The sequence below is a fragment of the Macaca thibetana genome, chromosome 4 (genome assembly GCF_024542745.1).
Source record: "Macaca thibetana thibetana isolate TM-01 chromosome 4, ASM2454274v1, whole genome shotgun sequence".
Taxonomy (NCBI): Eukaryota; Metazoa; Chordata; class Mammalia; order Primates; family Cercopithecidae; genus Macaca; species Macaca thibetana.
In genome coordinates, this window is record NC_065581.1 from 57,708,846 (window position 1) to 57,732,754 (window position 23,909).

General features: G+C 37.6%; 3 protein-coding genes across 5 annotated transcripts in view; 2 read left to right on the top strand and 1 right to left on the bottom strand.

Moving 5' to 3' along the window:
• BEND6 (BEN domain containing 6) overlaps positions 1-14,233 on the top strand; it is a 74,784-nt gene extending 60,551 nt beyond the window's left edge. For 2 of the 3 annotated variants that reach the window (XM_050788790.1, XM_050788789.1), the window contains exons 4-7: positions 2,431-2,645; positions 4,496-4,688; positions 5,710-5,846; positions 12,963-14,233. In XM_050788790.1, coding sequence (XP_050644747.1) covers positions 2,431-2,645; positions 4,496-4,688; positions 5,710-5,837 — 536 coding nt within the window. In that variant the 3' untranslated portion in view covers positions 5,838-5,846; positions 12,963-14,233. Of the gene's footprint in view, positions 1-1,758; positions 1,823-2,430; positions 2,646-4,495; positions 4,689-5,709; positions 5,847-12,962 lie in introns of those variants that run through there. The other variant, XM_050788791.1, reaches the window with a different exon arrangement.
• DST (dystonin) overlaps positions 1-23,909 on the bottom strand; it is a 1,587,602-nt gene that overhangs the window by 548,921 nt on the left and 1,014,772 nt on the right. The gene's annotated exons all lie outside the window — the stretch shown is intronic.
• Positions 1-23,909, top strand: part of ZNF451 (zinc finger protein 451) — a 376,340-nt gene that overhangs the window by 217,557 nt on the left and 134,874 nt on the right. The gene's annotated exons all lie outside the window — the stretch shown is intronic.

Consider the following 23,909-nt stretch of genomic DNA (forward strand, 5'->3'; position numbering starts at 1 on the left):
CAGAAATAACAAGAATGATGTATGCCAATGAACATATACAAACGTAATTTGAAAAAAATAGTGAATATTCTTGTAGTCCCACTTCATACCAAATTCCCTTTTTCTTCTTACGTTCTAGACTTCACCTTCTTTCAGTTCCTCATATGAAGAAGGTGCTATTCCCATGCCTCTAATGACCCCCTCATTCTCTTCAGCAATTTAATCCCTGCTCAGTCTTAAGTTGTCAGATGAATCTTGACTTCCTCAGAGAAGCCCTGCTTTCCCCATCCAAGTCAAGCCCTCCCATTCCCCAGGCTGGGTCAAGCACCTTATGCTGCTGCTTTGTGCCATTTAAGAATTGTGATTTTTTATTTTTTGCATATACCTCAGGTAAACCAAACTGCAAAGTTAAGGGCAGTGTCCTCCACACTGCCAAGAGTGCCTAATACTTCTGACACCAACTACACATGCAGGAGTTTCCCGAAACCACCCTCATATTCAATAATTTTCTCTAATAGAAAAACTCACAGAACATTCATTACAAGGAAAGGATACAAATTAGAATCAGCCAAAGAAAGAGGGCAGAGTCTGGGAGGTTTCCACATGTGTCAGGCTTTGGTTGTCTCAGGATGCCTTATGCCCATAGCATCTATATGTGACAATCCACATAAAGTATTGTCTATCCAGAAAGCTCACCAGAGCTCTACTGTCCAAACTTTTTATTGGAGCTTCATAATGCAGGCATGATTGATCGGTTGATTGCCTGCCCATGTGGTTGAACTCAGTCTCTAAATCATATGGTTGGTCTTTCTGGATTTCAGGCTGTGGCCAGCTGCCACCCTAAGGCTATTGCATGTGACTTGGCCCCACCATGAGTCAGCTTATTAGCATAAACTGTCAGGCATGGTCCCAGGAGCTCATGATGAGTGGTGAAGACATTCCTGTCAGTCAGGAAATTCCAAGGATTTAACAGTTACTTCCCAGGAACTCGGACAAAGGCCAGATCGTTCTTTGAGCAGGGCAAAATTCTTGCTACACAGGTGGGTTTGTAAATAAGTCTCCCCTTCACCCCTCAGACTGTAAGCTCCAAAAGGACATGGATCACATCTGGTTTTGCTCCCAGTTTTATCCCTCACACCTAGCATAGTGGTTGGCAAATACTGAGAATCTGCATAACATAGACTTGGGAGGCAGCCAGTCTGAATTTGAATCTTGGCTTTTCTCTTCACTAACTGTGTGTGACTCTGGACGAATTACTTAACTTCTTGTTGCCTAACTGACTTCATCTGGAAATGACAGGTAAAGATAATACCTATCTCAGAGAGTTGCAATGAGTATTGGATGAAAGAACATCAGTGAAAGTCTCAGAATAGTGCCTGGCACAGAGAAAAAAAACTAGATAAATGTTTAATATTATTAAATGCTTGATAAGTAATTACTGATGGAATAAGTGTCTGGCACATGAAAGGTGCTAATAAATGTTTTTGAAAGAACAGAAAATAATATTTTCTTCTTTAGTAGATTTTCCTTTAATATAGTACCATATACTATATACTATACTACGTACTATATACTATATATAGTACCATATATACTGATTTGCACATCATTAATTATTCTAAAATTGTAGCTCAATAATATGCTTAAGAAAAGTATAAAAAAAGTTTCAGAGTTTTTTCACCTCTCCAGCAGGCTGTTCCCTCAACCATGTAGTGAGGAACTGAATTAGACAAGGTTCAAGATCTCTTCCAACTCCAACAACATGTTATTTGTCCTTAGGAAACAAACTAGATATAACAACAGAGAAGACCATTTTACATGGAGGCATGAAAACTTTGAATGTGTAAGTTTCCATTTTTAAAAAAGGAACAAAGAAAATATTCCATTGATTACCAAAATTCATCTTTAATATATCACAACACAAGTTTGAATTGTAGCAGTACATTTTTAATAATTTGATGAAATTTGACTCCCTTGTAAACCATACACGGTCATAGAAAATTTATTTTCATCTGTGAGAAATGGCTAGTTTTATCTTGGCACATAAACAGGCCTAATGTAAGCTTCTAGAAGGTTATTGATAATAGAATCAGTAATAGCTCCAAACAAGAGATTCAACTCAACATCTTCAAACAAAACCCCAGCAACTAGAAAAAAAAGAATCAACTTTTAAAACATTATTTTTAGTTACAAAGTAATGCATATTCATTTAACTGCAAAAACCAAATGTTTTTTCATTGCTTTATTATTATTAAGCAATTACTAAATTATTTAATAATAAAAGTAAATATGTTCCAAACACCTTTCCTGCCATGTTTATTTTCCAAAGACAGCAGATGTTAACAGTTTGTTCTGCATATTTCTATGCACATACACTCAACAAAAAAAAAATGTACATATGCACCTTTTACCAATGGTATTTGTAAAGTGTACTTTTTCTTGCCATTTTAGTGTTACCACAAGCAGTCACCCAGTTTGAAGAATTGGTTGGTATGGCTGAGGCTCTGCTTAAGGGTGGAGGAACCATGTCTACATCTGCATCCACCCTCTGGAGAGCAACAAACAACTCCTCGCCAGATTCATTTGCCTCAACGTGCAGTAATTCTAACTCCAGTTCACCAGATTCCTTAAAGCCTGAAGAAGAGCATCAGACTGATGAGAAACAGGTCAGGTGCAATAACCGCCTTATTGTTCTTTGGAATACAGTTAAATAAAAAATTTAAATAAGGGTAGACAATGATCATTGTTTTATCAGATAACTATTGGATAAACTAGTTTTATGCAATAGGAATATTACAATTATTAAGTACTACAAAAAAGAGGCATAAGGTGACTGGGTGTGGTGGCTCACCTCTGTAATCCCAGCACTTTCGGAGGCCGAGACGGGCAGATCACGAGGTCAGGAGATTGAGACCATCCTGGCTAACACGGTGAAATCCTATCTCTACTAAAAATACAAAAAAAAAAAAAAAAAAAAAAAAAAATTAGCCGGGCGTGGTGGCGGGCGCCTGTAGTCCCAGCTACTCGGAGGCTGAGGTAGGAGAATGGTGTGAACCCAGGAGGTGGAGCTGGCAGTGAGCCGAGATCGCGCCACTGCACTCCAGCCTGAGTGACAGAGCAAGACTCCGTCTCAAAAAAAAAAAAAAGAGGCATAAGGTGCTTGACCTAGCCTGGGGAAAGGGAAGGGAGGGCTTGACTTAGGAGGGGCAAGAAGATCTTCTCTGAGGAAGTCAAGATCAATCTGAGAACCAGAGGCATAAAACTGTTGTCCTTTTATAATAAAAACTAGTATTTGTGAAACAAATACCCAGTTTAGAACATTAAAGGCAAATTGGGGACAAAGATAAAGTTATTGAACTTAAAAATTCTTATACCAGTGACAGAAGGATACCTATGCATTCAGGATTATACAATTTTATATCATTGAGAGGTAAATTTCAGCCTCAGCATGCTGGCTGAACACAATCTTTTTCTATTTTTCTACTTAAGACACAGATGCTAAAAAGACAAAGTTTTGTTAGAATCAGGTAGTCTCAGTAAGTATACCATCAACCATGATAAATGTTAACTAACAATCTAACATTCAAAATATTTGAATCTTAGTGTATCAGTTACCTATTGCTATATAACACATTATCACAAATTTAGTGATTTCAAATGACCCAAGTTTACTATCTTAGAATTCTATAGATCAGAAGTCTGGAACAGGTCTCACTAGACTAAAGTCAAGGTGTTAGCAGGTGTATTTCTTTCTGGAAGCTCTAGGGCAGAATCTGTTTCCTGCTCACCCAGGCTCTGGTAGAATTCATTTTCTTGTGGTTGTAAAACTGAATTCCCCACTTTCTTGCTGGTTGTAAATTGAAGGCCATTCTCACTTGTAGAGGCAATCATATTCCTTGGCTCACAGCCCACTTCTGCCATCTTCAAAGCCAGCAACAGCTGGTGAAGTCCCTCTTACACTTCAGTTCTTTCCTCCCTCTTCTGTCTCTTTTTTCCTGATCTACCCTTTTGCTTCCTTCTTCTGCTTTTAAGAACTCATGTGATTAGATTGAGCCCACCTAGATAATCCAGGATAATCTCCCATCTCAAGGTACTTAGTTTTAATCACATCTACAGAATTGTTTTTGCCCTGTGAGGCAACATGTTACAGATTTCAGGGATTAGGATGTGACCTTTCAGAGGGCCATTATTCTTCCTACTACATTTACGATGAAGCACTGAGTATGGGACTAAGCCTGAAAGGAACAAATCCAGTTTACATGACAAGAATTTGTATACACCTTGGAACAAATACCCCATAAATAGTGAAGAGTATCACACAGATAACACTTAACTCTAATTCCTGACATGTAAAATAGATATTAAATTAAAATGTAAAATATATATTAAAATACATATAATACATTACCTTAAAAAATGTTGACATTGTTTTCTTTTATGCCTTAACTCAATTAGTAATATATTTCTCCATATGGAACTTTCTTTTTCCAACTTCAACTCTTTCTTATCTTTTTAGTTCCAGATTGAAAAATGGCAGATTGCCCGTTGTAACAAGAGCAAGCCTCAGAAGTTTATTAATGATTTAATGCAAGTACTTTACACAAATGAATACATGGCCACTCACAGCCTGACAGGGGCAAAATCCTCTACTTCAAGGGACAAAGCCGTAAAACCAGCTATGAATCAGAATGAAGTTCAAGAAATCATAGGTGATAATATGATTGCGTTACATTGTCACACGAATTTTAAATCATGTTACCACTCAAGGTCAAGGTAGTCCTTCATGGTCCTTTTATTTTTTAAAGTTTCTTTTTCTAGGAAAGAAAAATCTCAGGTTAGTCTAAAACTCTCATTAAATATGGGAAATTTTATAGAAAAACTTTACATTAAAAATGGTTATTAAAATAAAACTAAGTTTTATATCACCAAAAAGTTTGAATTCATACAATTTATAGCTTTGGAAACGTAAATTCTTACAATCTTTTAAAGTAAAATTTCAATAACAATTTCTACTTTGCTTTTGTTATATTTATTATCTTTCATTCTAGAAAGATAAAGGCTAATTCGACCATCCTATTTGTGGTTTTCAAATTAATGAATCTCCTTAAATAAAATCTAGATTATCCAATTAATTTTTGACAACATCCAACAAATTTAAGGATTCTCTGAATCCCAGCTCTATATATGTCATTTCTTAATGTACAACAATGTCTGTCTTCCTGAAACAAAAAAACTACTACTTGTAACAACTGCAGTGAAATTCTTTCCCTTGGCTCACACATACTGTTAGACTGACTTTAAAAGTTAGAGAACATGGCTAGGCGTGGTTGCTCATGCCTGTAATAACAGTGGTCTGGGAGGCTGAGGCAGACAGATACAGAAAAAGATCAGTCAGAGTTTAGTTGTTTCAACTAATGTTGGGAATGGATAAAAATACATTCCTAACATTTTAGAGCAAGAGGACTTAGAGTTTAAAGCAAGTAGGAGGATTAAAGTTAATTGCTACCATAGGATCTCAGTTGATAATACAGATCTGCTGATATCTCTTGCTTTACTTAGAAAAACCTGCCTATATATTCATCTGTTTAAATATCTCAGGGGTCTTTGGGCTACTTTTGTAAAATGGAAACAAAATTATAATGTAGAATACTTGATGTTTTACCTCAGTTCATCCCCTAAGATGCAAAGGACTCATAAAGTTTCTTGTGTGTTGTTATTGGTTTTTTACAGGAGTAACAAAACAATTATTTCCCAATACGGATGATGTTTCAATTAGGAGAATGATAGGGCAAAAGCTAAACAACTGTACCAAGAAGCCAAATGTAAGCAAAAATCTTAACTCTCAGGATATTAAATAGATCCTTTTGGTAAGTCTTTTAAATCTTCAGTCCTTTCAATGTGGCAAGAAAATGTTGTAATACTTTTATCTATGGAATAGCATTTTCCAATTACTCTGCTAGAAAATACTAGTGACCTGTGAAAGGCTAATAGGTATTCTTGGTGGCAAAAGGGGAGAACTTGGAGCGGGTTTAAATTTGGAAAATGCTGGATTCAGTTTTTCTTTCTCAGAACCTCTCAGATATTTTGATACCCTTTTAACATGCCCATGTGCACCAGAAATCTCTAAGAAAGGGATATAGTGTGTAGTGTTTTCCAAATGTGTTTTACTGAGGAAATTTTTTCACAGAAATCCTGTTAACTTGGTGGTGATAGAATGGAGCCAAAGAGAGGACACATGACAATTTAAGAAGTATTTCTCTCTAAAACAGAGGAGATTTAGACCCTTGGGAAATCTTTTAGGTACATTGATGAGACTGAACTTCCGGCTCTAAAAGTGGTCTGACATTTGCACAAACTATTGGCTGAAGTGTGGAGGGTTCTTCTCCACCATCCTACATGTTGCTTCTCATGGTCTTTAAAATTTTAAATTAGTTGTTATTGTTTAATAAGGATTTTTACCAAGATGCATGTCCTATACTAAGAAAAAGAATAATTTTTTAGTGAGAGTTCTAAAGTAAATATGCTTCCTAGTCAGGCCTTGACCCAGGCAAAACTGTAAAGTGGAATTTTTCCACCCACTGTCCTGGCCAGCTCACTTGTACTTACCCTTCCTCTCTCTCTACTATTTTGATGGAAAATATATGAAACCATGTGTATGATTGCATTAACGTTTTCATTGATTAATAGAGGCATGTGGGTAACACATGACGGTAAGGCCCACCACGTATATTCCTTTTTTCCTTCCATTTTCCTTCCATTTCTATGTTTGACTTGTACTTTGCCTGTCCTCTGCCTAATTCCAGCCACTTTTGAGACCATTTTACTTGTCTTCATTTCTTCTGACCATATTTTAAATGACGTGTGGAGCTGAATGTAATGCAGAAATCCCCTGCCCCCCATGCCCTACACATTACTGACTACCACTCCCATCCTCCTCCCGAGAGGCTGAGGTGGGAGGATAGCGAGGTCGAGGCTGCAGTGAGCTGTGATGGTGCTACTGCACTCCAGCCTGGGGGACAGAGTGAGACCTTGTTTGCAAAAAAAAAAAAAAAGTTATAAAAGATAAGGTTACCTGTATCTTTTTTCTCCAAGTGATTATAAATTTCAGTAGATTGTGACCTCACAACTTTTCAATTAGATAATTGCTTAAATATGCCCTTAGTACTTCCCATTTTGACATGAGGTTAGCCACCCAGTTACCTTGATGTATAATGACCAAATTCTCTCTCTCTTTTTTTTTTTTTTTTTTTTTTTTTTGGAGACAGGGTTCTCACTTTGTTGCCCAGGCTGGTTTTGAACCCACGGGCTCAAGCAGTCTTCCCCAAGTGGCAGAAAGCACTCCACCCAGCAACTAATTTCCTTGTCTTTTCTTTTTTGTTTTTATTTTTTGAAAACAGAGTCTTGCTCTGTAGCCCAGGCTGTAGTGCAGTGGCACGATCTCTGCTCACTGCAACCTCCGCCTCCTGGGTTCAAACAATCCTCCCGCCTCAGCCTCCTGAGTAGCTGGGACTACAGGCCCGCACCATCACACACAGCTAATTTGTGTATTTTTAGTAGAGACGGGGTTTCACCACGTCGCCCAGGCTGGTCTCGAACTCCTGACCTCAAGTGATCTGCCCACCTCAGCCTCCCAAAGTGTTGGGATTACAGGCATGAGCCACTGTGACCAGCAAGTTCCTTTTTTAAATGCTATGTTACCAGACCTCCAAGCCAAGTGGCTATCTTTTGGGGCACACTGTTATATTTCAGAGGTCTGTAAAGCATTTTAATATCCTAAACTCTTGTTTTTTTTAATATTTCTGACTTCCAAGGATAGACACAAAACTCATCCCTGACTGTATCAGTCAGCAGAATGCTAAAGAAGTGAAAGTTAAGAGATTTTTATATCAGTTTTGCTTGTACTTAACAATAGAAGTGTTATTAAATCTGCTAGCTATGGCATTAATTAAAATTGAAACAAGGAACAGACATTTTGCTATGAACCTTGTGCCTTTTGCACCTGAGCCTGGCTTAATAGTGTCAAGTTGTTTAGACTAGAAATGCATGTATTTTGAATCAGTAATGGAGATAAGCTAGAATGGAATTTTTTAAATTTGCAAATATCTTTCATTTTAAGTATGGCTGAATTCAAATTATTGCAAAAAGGACCGAGGAAAATGTGCTGGAAAAGACAGGGTCGTGTAAGACCTAATTTGGACATGCTTGATGAATTCATCAGATATAGCACCGTCTAGTGGAATACTGTTACCTTTTTCTGTTCTGAGTCATTTAACTCACAGGAGCCTATGGCCCTGCCCTGCCACCAAAAATACCCTTTGGAAAAATTACTTTTCTAGCATGGTCCCTGTAGTAGACCGTGCCCTCCGCTCAGTCCTGAGCTCAGGTTGTCACTGGTGGCTTAGATTTAAAAGGGTAACAATTTCCCAGTTATGGCTCAGGTCTGTGAGGGTAAGTCCTAAACTCCTCCCTTCTTTTTTTCATCTATTCTCTTATTCCTGTGGCTGCCCTAAAGTTGCTTGTAGCTCTCACATGCCAAGAGCTTGATTTTTTTCCAAGGTGTCTCCATGTTTCACTTCTTTCTTGCAGGCATTGAAGAAAACTGTATTTATAAGATTAACAGAATGTTAGGCTAGCACCTCTATAACATCCAACTAAGTGACCAAACAGCCTTCTCCTGAAATTTCCAAAGCGGCCTCAGGGTATACAATCTCTGGCATAATGTTACATAACATATATTATAACTTCTAGGTGATCTAATACAGTGGTGCTCAAATGGTGGGGGACGGTGGGGAGGGAGGTGTGATTTAGCCACCTTCCTCCAACACAGGGTATTTAAGAACGTCTGGAGATATTTTTGATTGTCAAAACTGGTGGTACTTCTGGCATCCAGTGGTCAGAGGCCAGGGATGCTGCTAAACATTGGTATTGAATTTGGTTTGCTAGTATTTTGTTGAAGATTTTTGTATCTGGTTCATCAGTGATGCTGGCCTGTAGTTTTGGTTTTTTGTTGTGCCCTTCTCTGGTTTTGGTGTCACGGTAATACTACTTTGCAGAATGAGTTTGCAAGTATTCCCTCCTCTTCAGTTTTTTTTTTTTTTTTTTTTGAAGAATTAGAGTAGAATTGGTATTACTGTCTCTTCAAATGTTTGGTAGATTCAGGAGTGAAGCCATCAGGTACTGGGCTTTTCTTTGAGGGAAGACTTTTTATTATAATTTTGATCTTGTTACTCCCTACTGATTTATTGAAGTTTTCTATTTCTTCATGGTTCAGTCTTTTTGGGTTGTATGTGTCCAGGAATTTAGCCATTTCTTCTAGGTTTTCCAATTTGTTGGCAAAGAGTTTTTCATAATAGTCTCTAATGAGTCTATTTGTGTGGTCTCAGTTATTATGTCTCCTTTTCCATTTCTGATTTTATTTATTTGGCCTTCTTTTTATTTCTTAGTCTAGCTAATGGTTTGTTGATTTTCTTTGTCTTCTAAAAACACCAGCTTTTTGTTTCATTGATCTGGTTTTTTAAATCTGTTTTGTTTATTTTTGCTCTGATCTTTATTATCTCTTTCCTTCTACTATTTTAGGTTCCATTTGTTTCTGCTTTTCTAGTTCTTTGAGGTTCACTGTTAGGTTGTTTATTTGAAGTCTTTCTACTTTTTTGATACAGGTGTTTATTGCTACGAACTTCCTTCTTAGTACTGCTTTTGCTGTATAGTATAGATTTGGGAGTGTTGTATTTCCATTTACATTCGTTTCAAGAAATTTTATACTGTTCTTCCTAATTACTTCATTGGTCATTCAGGAGCATGTTATTTAATTTCCATGTGTTTGTGCATTTTCTGAGACCCTCATGTTATCAGTTTCTAGTGTCATTCCATTGTGGTCATAAAAAATACTTGATATGATTTCTACTGTTTTGAATTTATTGAGACTTGTTTTGTGGCCTAGATATAGCCTCTTCTGGAGAACGTGCCATGTGCTAATGAAAACAATGTGTATTTTATAACAGGTGAAATATTCTGTGAATATCAGTTTGGCCTATGTGATCTATTGTATACTTTAACTCTAGTGTTTCCTTGTCAATTTTCTGTCTGGAGGATCTGTCCATTATTGAGAGTGAGGTGTTGAAGTTCCTCAATATTACTATATTGCAGTCTATCTCTCCCTTTAGATCTATTAATGTTTGCTTTATATACGTGGGAGCTCTCGTGTTGTGTGCATAGACACTTTTAACTATTATAGCCTCTTGCTGAAATGACTCCTTTATTATTATATAGTGACCTCCTGTGTCTCTTTTTACAGTCTTTGACTTGTACTTGTTTTACCTGATATAACTACTTCTGCTCTTTTTTGGTTTCCAGTTGCATAGCGTATCTATTTCTACACCTTCACTTTCAATCGATGTGTGTCTTTATAGGTGAAGTGACTTTCTCACAGGCAACATGCAGTTGGGTCTTGTTTCTTTGCCATTCAGCCATCCTATACCTTTTAATTGGAAAACTAAGTCAATTTACATTCAATGTTATAATTTTTCTTTGAGGCAAGGTCTCACTCTTGTCCCGGCAGTGGTGGGATCATGGCTCACTGCAGCCTCAACTTCTTGGGCTCCAGTGATCTTCCTACCTCAGCCTTCTGAGTAGCTGGGACTATAGGCACGTGCCACCACACCTAGCTCGTAAGGTAGGATATCACTATGTTGCCTAGGCTCAGTGTTATTAGTGATCAGGACTTACTACTGCTGTTTTGCAGCTTGTATATTTTCTAACTCCTCTTTTCCTTTCTTCCTTTTGTGCTGTCTTCCTTTGTGGTTAAATGATTTTCTCTGGTAATATGTTGTAATTTGTTGGTTTTTATTTTTAGTGAATCTATTAAAGGTTTTTGCATTGTGGTTACTATGAAGCTTATAAAAATATAGACATAAATTATTTTTAAAAGATGGCGATTTTTATTACAAATAAGTTTTTAAAAACTGTATAAAGGGTTTTTTTAGGTCTACAGTTTAATTGCATTCACCCCACATTTTGACTTTATGTTGTCTCATTGACATGTTTTTATATTGCCTATCTCTTAATAGGTTGCTATAGATATTATTGTTTTGATAGATTTGTCTTTTGAGCTTCGTAGTGGTGTTATGAGTGGATTTTAAACAACAATTACAGTTTTAGAGAATTTTAGATTTGTCTGTATACTTAATTTTACCAGTGGATTTTATACCTTCAGATGTTTTGTTGCTGCACATTAGCATTTTTGCCTTTCAGACTGAAGAGCTCTCTTTAGATTTCTTATAAAATGAGATTGTTGGTGGTGAATTCTCTCAGCTTTTGTTTCTCTGGGAAAGATTTTATATATCCTTCACATTTGAAAGATAACTCTGCTGGATACAGTATTTTTGGATGACAGGTTTTTTTTTCCTTTGAGCACTTTGAAAATGTTGTTTCACTCCCTTCTGGCCTGTGTGGCTTCTGTTGAGAAGTCTATTGCCAGGTGAGTTTGAATTCCTTTATATGTTAGTTGCTTCTTTTCTCTGGCTGCTCTTAGAATCCTGCTTTGTCCCTGATGTTTGAGAATTTGTTACATGCTTTTGGGTAGTCTTATTTGGGTTGAATGTGATTGGTGTTCTCTGACCTTCCTGTACCTGGATATTTAACTCTTCCTCAAGTTTTGGAAAGTTTTCTGTTACTATTTTTTAAAAAGGGCTTTCAATCCTTGCTTTTGTGTGATTCCCTCTTGAATAAAGATAATTCTTAGATTTGGTCTTTTGAGTTAATTTTCTGTATCTTGAAGGTGACCTTCATTCCTCTTCATTCTTGTTTCTTTTTGCTCCTCTGACTGTATATTTTCAAAAAGCCTGTCTTTGATTTCGCAGATTATTTTCTCCACTTGATCCATTCTGCTGTTGGGAGCCTCTAACGAATTTTTCAGTTCAGCAAATGTATTTCTCAATTCCAAGATTTCTGTTTGATTTTTAAAAATTATTCCTATCTCTTTGTTAAATATCTCTGATAAATTTATGAATTGCTTTTCTGTTTCCTGGGAGGTCACATAGTTTCCCTAAAACTGCTATTTTGAATTCTTGGTCGGAGAGTTCACATATCACCATTTCACTAGGGTCAGTCACTGATTTCTTTTTTTGTCTGTATGAAGAGGTCATTGTTGCTTGTTTGCTATTATTTCTTGTGGATCTACATCTATGACTTTGCATTGAAAGACTAGTTATTTACTTCTGTCTTTTTGGTCTGACTTGTTTTGGTTTTTATTGGATATGCTTGCTTATTTGTAATATACCAGTTGATTTTCTGTCTTTTTTCCCAACTAGGTCACTGCCTCCTTTTTGGCACTAACTGGTGCCTTAAGCCCAGGTTTGCCTCAGTTCTAGCCAACAATCAGAGTGCTGCCTGACCTGAATGGGGGCTGTCCCAAAGAGGATATCCTGGTTATGTGAAAAGGCTGGCTAGGGGTCCATGCTCAGGGGACCTGTGGAACACACCTCGTACAGTGTAGTGCTGCTAAACAGGCACTCTGATTTGGTGCATCAAGATGATGAGGAAGTTCACTGTCCACCTTGATCTCACTTTTTGCAGTGTAGAAATTGTGAGTCAGAAAGAAATTTTCCTTGTGCTTGATGCTGGGGATATTAGGGGAGAGGATTATGGATAAGGAAGCCTGAATCTCTTACCATCTACTTGGAGCTTTTTATTTTTATTTTTATTTTTTTACTTCTCTGTGGCCTGGGAAACTGTTTCATCCTCTTACTTGAGTTCTGGGATATTGCTGGTGATAATCTTGGCACTGTATGTTTGTTTTTGGTTTTCTGTGATAGGGAGTGAAGCCAGCTTGCTTCTACACTGATTTTGGAACCAGAGTCCCTCAACAATTTGTATTTTTAATACAGATTTGTAGTAGATACAAAAATGAATAACTAATACAACTGTTAAAATACTATGAGAATGTTAACATAAATTTGTATTTCTTTGAAATTTGCTTTTTATAGGTATTACAGGTATCTGAAACAAAGCACCTTCAGTTCTAAATCTAGCACTGGATTTTGTTGGAGAATCGGCAGCCTTCCTGGCAGTGAGCAAGGACAGACATGTGCAGTGACAGGCTGTAAGACATATGTAACACTGCTGAGCTCTCCTAAGGGACCAACAAGCTTGCTGAAGAAGCTGCATGTAGATTCCACCCTCAGTACTAGTGATGCATCAAACCAGAGAATTTCTGCCAGTCAAATAAGCATGCAATATGGTTTCTTTGGAAATAAGCATTTCCCAATCCCCAAACACCCCTCTGTACAGTTAATTTAACAGGATAGTCAGAGCTCTTATCATATAGCAGTCAAAACTTCAGCCCATAAGATTAGTCATTGTCCTAACCAATCATTGTACATTGATTATTACCAATGACTTCCCATTATAGTTTTTGGATCTTTAGCATAAGCACATGTTTGCAAAAGTAAACAGTGAAATAATTAGTGTTGGCAAATATGGGAACAACAAAGTCACCCCAAAATCTGATAATCATGTCTAACCAAGTAATAATGTTTTAGCAATAAAATTACAGGATTATTCTGTTATCTAAAAATGTATAAAATAGGAATATGAAAAAAATGACAACAGCAAGATGTTTTATTTTAATATTAAACAATTCCACCACACTTCTGAAGAATAAACCTAAGTTTTTGTGATTGTTAAAACAATGTATCAATTTTCAGGGAAATCTTTTTGTTTATCTACCAGACATGTTCTAACTTTGTATTGCCCAAAGTATATTAAATACAGATGTGTAATATAAAGCATCAATATCACCTAAAACATCCTATATAAGATATAACCTGATAGATGGTCGATTACATTGCTATACTGCTTAGTTTTAACTGGTTTATTTTTATTGTAGCAGAAGAGAAATGACCTGAAAAAAAAGTATGAGTTTGATAATCACACACATGAAAGTACCATTTTGTAACTCAACAAAAGATAAAACATACTTCATCAAAAGGCTTCTCGCTTGGTGTCAGGTTGTCACATGTGACCACTCTGCAATGCGAAGCCATACTTCTTCAGTGCACAAAGTCATGTTTAAACTTGGAAAAGAGGATGCTACAATAGTTTCAAAGTTCAGTGTTGTGGACCCAGGAAACTTTCCGTAAGTCTTGCTTGATAACAATGTGATTGTACAAAATAAATGTTCTTAAGGAAACAACTTATGTAACATTTGCTACCTTTACTTAAACATAAATAAATCCCATTGAAAAGATAAAAGTTATTTTCTTCTTGTTTCTTTTTTAATGTATAAAAATTAGGAAAAATTTTGTTCTAGGCTAATAGCTTTTTCACTCATCCATTAAGGCATTACCATTACAATTTGACTATGTAGCTCTGACTAATTTTTCTTGTAAAGAGCCATGCTATGTAGGATATGTAGACAACATCCAGGAAAGTAAATACATTTAATATTTTTATTGAAAAAAGATAATCTTACTAAGATATATGCTATTTGCTTTATTAAAAATGCTACTTGATAATGTAAGTTTTGCCTAATAAAGGCAAATAAAATTACCTTTGCAAAACATAACTGTATTATTCAACTGGAACTTGTATGGTCTTATGTATTTTGAAATATGTTGACATCTTTATAGATAATAGAATAAATGTATTTTTGATTCATCTTTGTAAATTGGTTCTAAATGAGTTACAAAATAAGAAAACTAATAAAACTGAAGAGAGTACCCAGCAAGCAATTAATATACATGTAGGTATCTATATATACATATATTATGTATTCACATGTATAAGACTTAAGAATATGATTAAAACAGAATCTTTAATAAGTAGGGAAAGGAAGGTTTATTCAATGATACTGAGACAACTAATAAATAGAAAACATTGTTATATTCCTACTTCGAGTCATATTACATAGAAACTTTCAGATGAATGAAAAGCAAAAAATGGACTCAGATGAAAAATATGTTAAATACAAGAATATTTTTATGTTCTGTGAATAAGAAATACATTTTCAGTCCAAAGTTAGTTCAGCCAAAATGCCAAAGAAAAAACTTACTAACACATGAGTTCCTACATGTGTGTTTTGTGATTTTCCCATACAGAGGTGATCATTTCACTAAAAACTTTACCTTGTGGTGGATATATGATATGATCAGCATTCTCGCTAGTTCTGTGACATCATCCTTCTTGTGAATGTTTTCATGCATTTATCCATTTTTCCAGCTTTATCGAATTGTTTCATATAAAATCTTTGTATTGATGCTGCGCTACAGTCTTTCTTGAATACTTATTGTTTAGTGACATAGTTTTTCCTGGACCAGCAATTTACGGGCAGTTTCATGGATGGTAGGAGACTCCAGGGTCTTCTTTTGGGCTTTAAACCTTGCAAAGGCCCTTTCTTTGCTGTCACAGAGACCAGTGATCCTGACAGGTATGGCTTTTCTGGGAAATTTTTTTGTGCATGCTTGCTTCCTCTAGTTCTCTAATCCAAGCTGAATTTGGAAGGGTTTCCATCACCAGCCCTGCATTTCCCAGGCCCTTCAGGACCTGTAAACAAAAGAGCAAAGTCCTTGGCTGGGCATGCAACATCACAAAACCTGTCTTTACTTAAAAAAAAAAAAAAAACAGAAAAATTAGCTGGGCATGGTGGCCTGTGCCTGTAGTCCCGGCTACTTGGGAAGCTGAGGTGGGAGGATCACTTGAGCCCAGGAGGTCAAGGCTGCAGTGAGTTATTGTGGATGTCATGGGCTCTTGATCCCATAAAGATTTGCTAAAAATAACTGAAACCGCCTTTGTGAAAATAGTAACTGAGGAAATTATGACAGTGAAAGAGATCAGACCTAACCCACCCCATCTTCCTTCTAACCTCTAAACTGTCTGTTCATTCCTGGGCATAGGCCTAACTAACCTTGGGAAAGAATTTATAGTTTAAACTCTGAAACAAAATTGATAATAGCCCTTTCCCAAAAAACGCCTTCTTGCTTGGCCACCAGTCTGCTTTTTTAGGACTAACAAATTAGCTACAAGATTAGAAATTACGGTTCAGGGGCCATGCAGCCTCTGGCTGCAAGAGTCTGAACCTCCCCAAATTCCTCCTGGGAATAACATCACTGTTGCAAAACCTAAGATCAGTGCTTGAGAGATTTTGCAGACCCTGCATTACGACAACGATGCAGCAGATGACACCACCCAGACCAACAATCTGGCTCAACCAGTTCTGCAATCCCACTCAGGAACAGAACTCAGCAAGAACTCACTTTGACCCCCTATGATTTCATCTTCAACCTGACCAATCAGCACTCCCCACTTTCTTAGCCTATCCTCGCCAAATTATCCTTAAAAACTCTGATCCCGAATGTTCCGGGAGACTGATTTGAATAATAACAACTCTGGTCTCCCACACAGCAGGATCTCCGTGAACTACTCTTTAGCCATTGCAATTCCCCTGTCTTGATAAATTGGCTCTGTCTAGGCAGCAGGCAAGGTGAGCCCATTGGGCAGTTACATCACTAACATGAGGTAGATTGATCAATAGTAGAAAAAGCATACAAATTTATTTAACATCTATACACAGGAGTCTTCAGAATTGCTCCTGGCAAATCCATAGGGGTCAGCAGCAACCTCAATTTTTGCCTCCTCAGGAGAAAGAATTCAACGGAAGGGCATAAAGTAGAAGGAGACACTAAGTCAAGTTTCAGAGCGGGAGTGCAAGTTTATTCAAAAGCTTTATTTAGAACAGGAAGGAAAGGAAGGAAAGGAAAGAAAAGAAGGAAAGTACAACTTGGAAGAGGGCCAAGCCAGCCATCTACTTGAGAAACCAAATTTACCTCTTTGCATCTTTAATATTGCAACAATGTATCTGAACCTATCTTTTGGCACCTCTTTTTCACTAGTGTTAAGTAGTATTATGTGTATATCAATTCCTCTGATACAGTTTGACTGATTGTGTTCATGTCTGCATGAGTGTATATTTATACTGGTTTATTTATATACCATTGATTTCCAAAAGAAGAAATATTGGCAGTGTTTGCAAAGGAACTACTATACTGGTTAATACAGATGTTGTGACTGAGTTAAAATCGAGTTTCTGAGGTAAAAGTTATAAGTTACATAGTTTATTTTTATTTGTATTTTTGAGATGGAGCCTCGCTCTGTCAGGCAGGCTGGAGTGCAGTGGCGTGATCTCAGCTCACTGCAACCTCTGTGTTTCGGGTTCAATCAATTCTCCTGCCTCAGCCTCCCCAGTAGCTAGGATTACAGATGCCCGCCACCATGCCTGGCTAACTTGTGTATTTTTAGTAGAGACAGGGTTTCACCGTGTTGGACAGGCTGGTCTTAAACTCCTGATCTCAAGCAATCCACCCGCCTCGGTCTCCCAAAGTGCTGGGATTACAGGCATGAGCCACTGCACCCGGGCAAATTACATATTTTATTAAAGAAACGAAGATGCAAGAAGTTGCTCAGCAAAATAAAGGTTTTACTGCATTAAATTCTGGAGGAAATTTTAATAAGGAATATCATGTAAAATTTTATAATGGTCAATCATATTTGTTTTACAGCAAATGTAGAAGATGTTGACTATTGTTCTAGACTAAAAATAGCATAGACTTGGGTTTTACTTCTGTTTCTGACACATCCAAACACCATACCTTTGGACAAAATACCATTTTATTTATCTCAGTTTAGTTAATTATAAAATAGGGATGATACCACTTACTCACAAAGTCTAGATTCGAATGAGGCAATGTATATCAGGTATCTGTTGCATGGTGGGTTTAAGCATATCTTAATTCACATAAATCTCTTCTTACAATGATTTTCAAGAAAAACTCAAGGGCATACCACTAAGTTTACCCGCAATGAAAGTAATTTTACAAGGGCTAAGCAAATATCTGCAAGGTTCATACCTTCTGGGAGTTTGGTATAAACCAAAAGAACACTTAAGTAGCTGGCAAGGTAGATGGAAGACATGTGTCTTGAAATATTTTTCTTGAACTTTGGCCAGGAATGAGCAAGGGCAGCTTGGAGGTTAGAAGCCAAATGGAGTTGGTTAGGTCAGATCCCCTCCACTGTCAACATTTTCTCACTGTTATAACTTTTGCAAAGGTGGTTTCATTTTCAGGAAGTATACTTTTGTTGATGCTCACTGAGATCTACCATTCATAAAGTACCTTGACATTCTCTTTGCATTTTTGCCCAATTTAACTTCTAACAGCAACTTTTAAAAGTCTTTGGATTCTGTAGAGATTTTCGGTCACTTACATCACTAAAAATACCAGACCAGGTATTTTGTTTTTACTGCTGTTGCTCTGTTTTTATTTCTCTGTGTTGTTTTTTTCTTATTTCTTAGAGGAGCAAAAAGGTAAGAAAGTCCACTTTCATAATCATACAGAAGAGTTAGATCCAGTGCTTCTACTGCAGGATTGCTGGTAAAGATGACTGCTCAGTTAAATTTGAATCAGATGAGAAATGAATATTTCTCACTATATCTTATGTAATATTTGGCATAACCTTACACTAAATTGTTATTCGTATGAAATGCAAATTTAACTGAGTGTCCTGTGTTTTTTTTACTAAATCTGGAAACCCTGTGTTACAATGAAGACTAATATCACTCTATTTCTTGTTCTTTTATTCAGAAAATGTCCCTCCATTCTCTCCAAGGGTCCTTTAATTTTCTCTTTCCCCAACACAGTAGAATTTGATGGAAATGTGCTTTGTTGCATATCCTTTTTTATTCATTGCACTGGGTACATGATGGACCCTTTCAAACTGGATTCTTATGTCCTTTAATTCTGGGGACATACAGAGATATAGATGTAGATATTTCCAGTATTCCAATTAATTTGTCAATTTAATGATAATATGTTGATTCTGTTGATTTCCTATCTTTATAATTTGTTAATCTCCTTGCTTCTTTCTTTTTTCTGCTTTCTGGAAGATTTTACTATATATTTTAAACCCCTCTATTAAATTATTTATTTTTTCCATCAAAATTCTAATTTCCAAGAGTTTTTTCTTGTTCAGTGATTATTCCTTTTTCATAAAATTATAGGCTTATATGTGCATGCTGTATTGCTATAAACTGGATGTTTGTGTTCCACTCCCCATCCCTCTGCAAATTTATATTTTAAAATCTAATCCCTAAATTGAGGGTATTTGGAGGTGGGGTCTTTGGGAGGCTCTGCCCTCATGAATGGAATTAGTGCTCTTACAAAAGTGGTCCCAGAGAGGTCCCTCACCTTTTCTGCCATGGAGAACACAGCAAAAAAACAGCAGTCTGTGAACCAGGAAGCAGGCCCTCACCAGACACTGAATCCGCTGGCACCTTCACCTTGGACTTCTTAGCCTTCAGGACAATGAAAGATAAATTTCTGTTGTTTATACACCATCCAGTCTATGATATTCTGTTATAGTAGCTCAAGCTGACCAAGATAACTACCTGTATCTCTCTGACAATTTTTATTACTGCTGTCCTTCTTTTTGAAATATTTTTCCATACAAAATCTGTTTCACCCAAGATTTCTTACTATTATCATTTTGGTGTCTTTTTCCTTATGACACTCTTACTATAATATCTATAATTTTTGTTTTTTTCTTTTGTCTGATGGGTCTTTAGATAGGAACCCAGCTGTTTTGTTGAGATATTCATACATATAAGCTTATGCTGACAATTATTTATTGGGACTGAATATTTCTCCAACATGATTCTGTGGGTCTTCTGCTTGCTCATATTTTTCATACAGGACCAAAAAAGGGGGCTAGAAGTGACAATATTCCAAAACCAGACTTAAGTGTCTGCAGCTCCCCTATTCCCAGAAATACACCTAGAGTCATGGGCCTTGGGCATCTCCTATGACATTCAAATAGGGAATGTCCTGTGAGTAGATTCCTTCCATAAGTCACCTCCTTTTCCACCTGAACTTGTATTGGTGACAATAAAGGTATAATTTCCACTTAAATCTAGGGAGAGTAGATTTTGAACGAGGCCAAATGCAGATTTGAGAGTTACATTTAAAGAATTTCTAAACCTTCAGGAGAATGACATACATTTAAGAAGGAATTTTGAATAGTCCTCAGTACTAAAAGTCTCAGTTTCCCTGATTTAAGCCAATTCATGCATTTATTAGTATGTCCCTCAGGAATAAGCACTTGATTATAAAAGTAAGTTTTCTAGAGAATGATACATCTGAAGCACACAGGCATACCTCAGAGATATTGCAGGTTTGGTTCCAGACCTCTGCGATACAGCAAATATCACAACAAGCAAGTCACATGAATGTTTTGGTTTCCTGGTGCAAATAAAATTTATGTTTACACTATACTGTAGTGCAATAAATTATGTCTTTTAAAAGTACATATCTTAACTTAAAAATACTTTATTGCAGCTAGGTGCAGTGGCTTACACCTATAATCTCAACACTTTGGGAGGATTACTTGAAGCCAGGAGTTTGAGACCAACCTGGACAACAAAGCAAGACCCTGTCCTCATTTCTACAAAAAACAAAGCAAAGAAACAAAAAACTTTATTGCTTAAAAATGATAACGAGTATCAGAGCTTTCAATGAGTCATAATCTTTTTGCTGGTGGGCAGTCTTGTCTCCATGTTGATGGCTGCCGACTGATCAAAATGTTGGTTACTGAAGATTAAGGAATCCGTGGCAATTTTTCAAAATAAGACAGCAATGAAGTTTGCCATATTGATTATTTCATGAAAGATTTCCCTATGGCATGTGATGTTGTTTGATAGTATTTTAATCACAGTGGAACTTATTTTGAAATCAGTCAATCCTCTTAAACTGACATGGCTTTATTAGCTAAGTTTATGTAATATTTTAAATCCTTTGTTGTCATTTCAACAATGTTCACAGCATCTTCACCAGGAGTAGATTCCATCTCAAAAAACTACTTTCTTTGCTTATCCATAAGAAGCAACTCCTCATCTGTTCAAGTTTTATTATGAGATTGCAGCAATTCACTCCCATCTTCAGGCTCCATATCTAATTCTAACTAAGATTCGAATTAGAATTAGAATTAACTCTAGAATTAATCTAACTCTTGCTATTTCCTCCACATCTTCAATGAGTTCCTTCGCTGAAGTCCCAAACCCTCATACTCACCCATGAGGGTTGGAGTCAACTTTTTCCAAACTCTTGTTGATGTTGATATTTTGACCTCCTCCTATAAATCACATATATTAATGGTATCTAGAATAGTTAATCCTTTCCAGAAGGTTTTCAATTTACTTTGCCCAGATCCATCAGAGGAATCACTCTCGATGGCAGCTATAGTCTTATTTTATTTTATTTTTTTTCTGAAGCTGAGTTTCGCTCTTGTCACCCAGACTGGAGTGCAGTGGTGCAGTCTCGGCTCACTGAAACCTCCACCTCCCGGGTTCAAGTGATTATCCTGCCTCAGCCTCCTGAGTAGCTGAGATTACAGGCGCCTGCCACCTTGCCCTGCTAATTATTGTATTTTTAGTAGAGATGCAGGGCCAGGCTGGTCTTGAACTCCTGATCTCAGGTGATCCACCCGCCTAGGCCTCCCAAAGTACTGGGATTACAGGCATGAGACCCTGCGCCCAGCCTGAAATGTATTTCTTAAATAATAAGACTTGAAAGTCAAAATGACTCCTTGACCCATGAGCTAAAGAACGGATGCTGTTTTAACATGCATGAAAACAACATTAATCTTGTTGTACATCTTCATAAGAGCTCTTAGATCACCAGGTGCATTGTCAATGAGCAGTAATATTTTGTAAGAAATCTTTGTATCTGAGCAATATGTCTCAACAGTGGACTTAAAATATTTAGTAAATGCTTCTATAAACAAATGTACTGTCATGCAGGCTGTGTTGTTTTTCCTTTCCTTTCCTTTTTTTTCTTTTTTCGAGACTGAGCATTTTGCTCTTGTCACCCAGACTGGAGTGCAGTGGCATGATCTTGGATCACTGCAACCTCCGCCTCTGGGGTTCAAGTGATTCTCCTGCCTCAGCCTCCCAAGCAGCTGGGATTACAGGCACGTGCCACCACGCCCAGCTAATTTTTGTATTTTTAGTAGAGACAGGGTTTTACCATGTTGGCCAGGATGATCTCAATCTCTTGACCTCGTGATCTGCCTGTCTGGGCCTCCCAAAGTGCTGAGATTACAGGCGTGAGCCACCGCACCCGGCCAGTTTTTCCTTTTCTTGGAGGCAGTGACAGTGCTGAGAAAGCACCTCTTATGGAGGAGATGGAGTGGGGCGGGAGAGTGGTGGAGAAGGTTGGGGGAAGGAGAGAACAGAAGCTGCTGTAGAAAAGGAAAGAAGCCCTCCAATGGATCCCTCTTCCCCGCATCTCTATGAAACACATCTTCAGCTGCTGGAAAAAGGGCATGGAACTCAGTTACCCTTCAGAGCCCTGGTGAAGCCCCACTGCAAGAAAGAGAAAGAAAAAGAAAAAACAATTACCCTGCAGGGAAACAGAACATTTATTGGGCTCATACCAACAGCTGCGGGAAAACTGGATCACCAGGAAGTCCCCACTCTGAGACTCAGGGGTGCATTGCTTGAGATAGTCTTAATCAGAATAGAGAATGCCGCCTGTCAGCCATATGTGGTGGCTCATGCCTGTAATCCCAGCACTTTGGGAGGTGAGCAGATCCTTGAGCTCGAGAGTTCAAGACCAGCTGAGGCAATGTGGTGAAACCCTGTCTCTATAAAAAGAAGAAAAAAATACAAAAATTAGCCGGGCATGATGACATGTGTCTGTGGTCCCAGCGACTCGAAAGGCTGAGGTGGGGGAATTAATTGAGCATGGGTGGTTGAGGCTGCAGTTAGCCGTGATGCCACTGCATTCCATCCTAGGTGACAGAGCAAAACCCTGTCTCAACGACAAAAAACAAACAAACAAAAAAAAACATCAAATAATAGGTAAGGGCAATCTACCCCTGGACTGCTGGGAGAGGAGTAAAAGCTTGGGGGAGTGGCCTTTTCTAAGGAACATCAAAAAGAGAAGACCTAAAGTTTGAGGCTGGAGTAGACGCTGAGATAAACCCTCTAGTAAGCCAGCCCCCAGCCTAAGCACACAGCAATCTGAAGCCTGATGTGCAGTGAGAGAAGCATGACAACAACAAAGTCCACACCTCACCCACCTCCTAATTAGACTGGTTCACCTCCTCACACTAAAGGACTACCAGAAGGAAAGAAGTACTATTTCCAGGCAGGAAACTACTAAACTGAGGGTTTTGATTTGGATCAAAATGAAATATTGAGGATTGGATTTACTCTCCCAACTAAAACACTATATAAAATACATGAAACAGCAGCCTTCAACATATTGCATGTCAAACACTGAAGGACAGTGATCCTCAGAAGACAGAAAACCTTAAAATTGACCCAGCTTTTTCCTGGAGGAAGTTTCTAAGCCAAGAAGCAAGGAAGAGAAACCCAGGAATAGCCTGTTGGTCTCCCTAAATTGAGGAGATGGACTTGAGAGTCCAGGGAAGCCAAGGTAGTTAGAGCACACAGAGAAGACCACCAGAGAGGAGACAGCCAAAGAACTCCAGAGATCTGCAGAGGGTGTGCCTTGCAACTGAGTCTCATCAGCACATGTATGTGAGAAAAATATCCAATCAAGAGCAAACACTGCTCAGATTTCAGAGGATGCTGCCTGCCAGATTTATGATTCCTACTGAAAGCTTCAGGTGGGGAAGGACACATGACTTGGAGTCCTTCCCTGCCTCTCCCATCTGTCCCCATTTTTCACTGACTGAAAATCATCAGACTTTCAGTCACCTCTTGAAGATACATTATTGATATTGAATTCTTGTGTTTGGCTTTCTAGACTATTTGCAGTCTGACAGTTTGTACCTTTAATGGCAGAAGTTATTCAACAATGAGCTGATCACATGACTCTATTAATCTTACTGTTATATACTCCTCAGTAGTTTGATTGTTG